We start from the raw sequence: 5,644 nt of genomic DNA on the forward strand, positions 1-5,644 counted from the left end.
TAAACTCAAATGCTTTTATTTTTTTCGTCAACTGCTACCAACTGTACTATGTTGAAGCCTTGTTTTCCACTAGGACAGTATCTCAGCATCTGCATTACTTTTCAGCCGCATTCCATTGTTAGAACAGACTCTTAGCATTTTCTAAAATTTATTCCTGAGTGTTTTAAAATCAAAGTCTCTTATTCGATTAAAAAATTCTCTAGGAACTTCCCTGGTGGCACAGTGGTTAAGAATCTGCCTGCCAATGCAGGGGACACGGGTTCGAGCTCTGGTCCTGGAAGATCCCACATGTCATGGAACAACTAAGCCCGTGTGCCACAACTACTGAGCCTGCGCTCTAGGGTCCATGAACCACAACTACTGAGCCTGCGTGCTACAACTACAGAAGCCCACGTGCCTAGAGCCCGTGCTCCAGAACAAGAGAAGCCAACACAATGAGAAGCCCGTGCACCACAATGAAGAGTAGCCCCCGCTCGCCGCAACTAGAGAAAGAGCGCGCAGCAACGCAGCCAAAAAAAAAAAAAAAATCCTCTAGATCTCCCTCCTAAATAGGTGAGACTTGCAGGGGTAGGAGTTTGGAACAGTATGTGTGAGTGCGTATGGGACATGTGTAATCTCAACACACATGGGATGTTGGACAGGTAGGAGTGATGTGAGGCAGATCCTGTCCTGCTTCATGCTCCTAAAGTGTTGAGGCTTAGCTCTTTCCTTGGTTGGCCTTAAATGGTGTTTGAGATTGATGTCTGTGGACTCCATAGGACAAGATAATGGTTTCCACAGATTCAGCTGATGATGGTCTCCTTTCAAGCAGCCTCTGAAGGCATTGTGGGTTCCTTTCATGATTGGTTATATCTTCCACTGATCCTCAATTGACAGCTTTACAGAATATTTTTTTGAACCGAGTGCCTGTTTGCTTTATGATGTAACCATCACCAGCAAGACTGTAGCCCCAGATCTGAGGAAACTAGAATGCAGGTTTGGGATCCGGGGGTCCTGACCTTCCTTCTTTTGCCCTGTGGGCTCCCACCGTGCCTTCACTTCCAATTGTCTCTTCTCCTACTCCACTAGTGCAAGGAATATCATCAAGTTCAGTGGCTAAGTAAACATCCTACCAGAAGCAAAATATCAACATGACCTTCTTGCAGCCATCATCAAACTTTACCAATCATTGTCTTGAGTGTTCCCTTGGTTTGGGAGAGAGGAAGCCCCTTCTTACCTTCCCTTAGAGAGAGGGGAAAGAAGGAAAAATAGCTTCTATTTACAAACAAAAGACAACTTATAACTTCCTTTCATCCACATATAAATCAGAGGTTTAGGGGAAAGGTAGTGTCAGTTTTGTTGAAATTGCATCTCTCTGCAAGCTCTGAAGGGAGTGACAGCTGGAGGTTTCTGATCTTGAATGTGTGTTTCTTGGATCTGTTTTTCTCAGCCAGGTCTTGGTTTTCCTAACATCATCCTTTCATATAATTAACTCAACTTGATACACAGATTGATGAGTTTGGAGATATACATCCTTAAAACCACGATCACAATATATGCCATAAACATGTCCATCACCTCCAAAAGTTTCCTTCTGCCTTCTTTATTTGTAATAATAGTAATAAAGGCTGTGTCAATTTACATTCCCACTAACAGTGTACAAGACTTCGCTTTTCTCCATACCCCCCCAACACTTGTTATCTCTTGTCTTTCATAATAGCTATTCCAACAGGTGTGAGGTGTGCCTCATTGTGGTCTTGATTTGTATTTTCTTGGTGATTAGTGGTACTGAGCACTTTTTCATATACCTGTTGGTCAGTTGTTTGTCATATCTATTCACTTCCTTTACCCATTTTTAAATCGTTTTCTTTGCTATTGAGTAGTATGAGTTCCTTATATATTTTGGTCATTAACCCTTTTTAGATATATTTTCTCCCGTTTAGTAGGTTATCTTTTTATTTTGTTGGCTGATTCCTTTGCTGTGAAGAAACTTTTTAGTTTGATGTAGTCCACTTATCTACTTCTGATTTTGTTGCATGTGCTTTTGGTGTCATATCTAAGAAATCATCATCAAAATTAACGTCAAAACATTTCCCCCTTTGTTTTCTCCTAGGAGTTTTATGATTTCAGGTCTTTAATGCTTAAGTCTTTAATCCATTTTGAGTTGACTTTTGTGTATGGTAAGATAGGGGTCCAATTTCTTTCTTTTCCATGTTGCTATTCAGTCTTCCAACACCATTTATTGCAAAGACTATCATTTCTCATTGTATATTCTTGGCTCTTTTGTTGTAAATTAATTGACCATATATGCATGGGTTTATTTCTGGGGTCTCTATTCTGTTCCATTGATTTTTGTGTCTGTTCTTATGCCAATACCATACTGCTTTGATTACTATAGCTTTGTACTATAGTTTGAAATCAGGACATGCAATGCCTCCAGCTTTGTTCTTCTTTCTTAAGATTGCTTTGCCTATTTGGGTTCTTCTGTGGTTCCATACAAATTTTAGATGTTAATTCTATTCTGTGAAAAATGCCATTGGAAACTTGATAGGGATTGCATAGAATCTGTGGATCACTTTAGGTGGTATGGAGGTTTTAACAATAATAATTCTTCTGATCCTTGAGCATGGAATATCTTTCCACTTATTTGTGTCATCTTCAACTACTTTTATTAATGTCTTATTGTTTTCAGTGTACAGATCTTTCACCATTTTGGTTGAATTTATTCCTAAGTATTTTATTCTATTTATCATATTTCAAATGGGATTGTTTGCTTAATGTCTCTTTCTGATAGTTCATTGTTAGTGTATAAAAATGTGACTGATTTTTGTATATTGATATTCTATGCTGCAACTTCAGTGGATTCAGGACTGTCATAACAAAATACCAACAACTGAGTGGCCCAGAACAATAGAAATTTATTATCTCACAGTTCTGTAGGCAGGAAGACAGATTAAGGTGCTGACAAGGCCATGCCCTCTCTGAAGGCACTAAGGAAGGACTTGTTTCCCCCCCAGCAAAACAACATTTATTTTGAGATTTGAGAATAATGGGAAAATTAAGTAGTAATGGGAATTGGACCCTCATCGGGGTCTTCTGGGAAATCAGAAACACCACCCTCTTCTGCAGCTCTGTGCTTCTTTAGTTTAGCAGTCAATTCTTTCGCTGGATTGAAGATGCCATTGGTCTGCTGGTCACAGACGTAGCAGCGCGGGGTGGTGCAGAAATGCTGCAGCGCACAGCTCTCGCAGAAATAATGCCTGCACTTGGTGACAACTGGGTTTTGGAAGGTCTGGTGACAGATGAAACACTTGAACGGTATTTCCTCCTCATTGCTTCTCACTTCATAGTTTTCATCCTCATGGACACCATAGCGACCCTCGTCAAGCTCACGTTCGATCTGCCAGCCATGTTTGTAATCTGAACGGTCATGGAGGAATTTGCAGCTGTCTCCAAAGCCGCAAAAGCCAGTTTCCTTGTAGTCCTTACAAATGTCGGGCTGGTAATCCCAGCGCACGGTGGCACGCAGATGCTCGGGAGCTTGGATGGGGCCTTTCCTCACCATCTTGGAGGAAGCATTGCCCATAGATGTATCCTTGGGCTTCATGTACTTCTGATAATTATTGATTCCCCGATAGATCTTGTCATCTTCCTTGTGCCTCAGCTCCTCCTGGATCTTCTGGCTGCGCTCAAAGATGGCTTGTGCGTCACGCTCCTTCTCTGTGTCTAGCTCGTAGACAGCAGTCGCACCCATATCCTCTGGCCCCACGGGTTTCCCTGAGCGAGCGGACTTACAGACCGCGCCGAGACTCTCGGGCTCGTTCTCCTCCTCCTGGCTACTCTGGTCGCCGTAAGTTGCCTTCTGTTTACCACCGCCAGGGGTCTTCTGTATCATCGGATTGTGGGTCTCCCGCTTCCTTTCCCGGCTAACCACAGTGCTGCCTTCGTCACTGCTGCTGCCGTTGTCTCCGGACTCTTGGTGGCATATCGGGCGCTTTCTGAGACCTGTAGCCCCTTTTCGCCCAGGCTTTTTGAAAAGAAAGGTGCACATCTGGTCTGTCATCTTTCCTGGAAAAAGTTGCTCTACCGTTTTAAGAGTCTCGGGCTCCCAAACGGCCGTGGCCTGCTGGGTGGCGCGGGGCTTCTTCACGTCACTGCACGTAGTGCGCTCCGCCGCGAGTGGGTGCAAAATCGGTTGCGGAAAAAGGAGTGTCCATGGACACTGCGGGAGCACGAGTGGCCGTAGTTCTTTGACTTGTGGTAGCATAACTCCAATGTTCACGTGGCTTTACCCCTGTGTGTTTGTCTGTCTTTTCACATGGTGTTCTTTATATCAGGACAACAGTCATATTGAATTAGGGACCCATCCTACTCCAGTTTGATCTCATCTTAACTAATTACATCAGCAATGATCCCATTCCCAAATCAGGTCGCATTCGGAAGTAATGGGAGCTAGGGCTTCAACATATAAATTTGCGGGGGTGGGTGGGCTCAATTCAACCCATAGCACATCTGTTAGAACACCTGTTACAACTTATTATTATTATGATTAGTTTATTTACATGTCTTTATTCCTTAACTCCTCTGCAGAATATAAATTCTTTCAGGGATTCCTCCTTAATCATTAAAAAAAAAAAAAATCCCAGTGCTTAGCACATTGCCTGATACAGAAGAAGGCAAAATACTAGTTGTATGGCTATTTTAAGTGGTAGACTCTGATAATCTAAGGTCTGGGATTTTTATTCTCCCTTTATTATAATGACATCTAATATTTACCCCAAACTCTAGTTATTTGGTTCCCCCAAATAAGGTATTACTTATTTTTTTGGCAGGTAGTTGATACGGCTTTAATTAAATCTAATGGGACAATGTGATAGATTAAACCAGGCATTTCTTCATGCCATTTGGTGATCTGACCAAGGAAATCAGTCTTTAAAAATTCCTTAAGGCACTTTCATTTCATTTAATGATCAAATTAGAGATTGATGTATTTAACCTCAATATCTTCTGTATTCTGTTACCTGCTTTGATTTGAATTTAGAAGTGATCGAACACAGGAGGTCATTAGATGCATGACTGCACATTCTGGTTCTGTGAATTCATGTTCAAGTCTGATGCTCGAAAATCAGTTCACTGTAAGCTTTGGATGTGAGACTGTAGTATGTATTTATCTTTCTCTTATGGTTACCCATCATCTGACCCATTTCTTCTTATGTTTGGGGAATCTCCCTGTTCCCATTCTGAATCTTGTTGAGACGTTGAGATGCCTCCTACTACAGAAGCTGAAAATGCCCAGTCCTTACTTTCCTAGCCTTTACTGCAATTTAGGACTCTTGAGGAACTCTCTGGCTGCAGTGCTACAGGAAGATCAGAAACTGCAGCAATAATGGTGGCAGTCAGTGCTTGGTAATACAATACTGTGTTTGGTAGAAGAGCCAATGGTGTCTTCCCCAGACCAATGATGTGGCATGTTTTGTATGTTGCTTCTGGCTGCAGATCTTCAACAGGGCTGCTGTGTTGCAATGCACACCGTACATGGCTGGCCTTGAACCTGGTTCTTCAATCATCCTGGTGAGTCTGAGACATATGCTACCCTTTGAATAAATTCCTGGCCCCTATCATTCCCAGTCAATGATAACGTCTTCAATTTTCAACTAAAAACCTT

At 42.2% G+C, this 5,644-nt stretch overlaps 1 protein-coding gene across 1 annotated transcript; it reads right to left on the reverse strand.

The window, feature by feature from the left end:
* Nucleotides 1-3,037: 3,037 nt before the first annotated feature.
* On the reverse strand, nt 3,038-4,246 carry LOC309808763 (E3 ubiquitin-protein ligase RNF113A-like; the record flags this gene model as incomplete). The annotated part of the gene is made up of 1 exon (XM_082629355.1): nt 3,038-4,246. The coding sequence occupies one exon, from the start codon at nt 4,244-4,246 to the stop codon at nt 3,038-3,040; it is 1,209 nt and encodes a 402-aa protein (XP_082485481.1).
* Between the last annotated feature and the right edge of the window lie 1,398 nt (nt 4,247-5,644).

The sequence above is a fragment of the Mesoplodon mirus genome (genome assembly GCF_964341445.2).
Source record: "Mesoplodon mirus genome assembly, chromosome: 7".
Lineage (NCBI taxonomy): Eukaryota > Metazoa > Chordata > Mammalia > Artiodactyla > Ziphiidae > Mesoplodon > Mesoplodon mirus.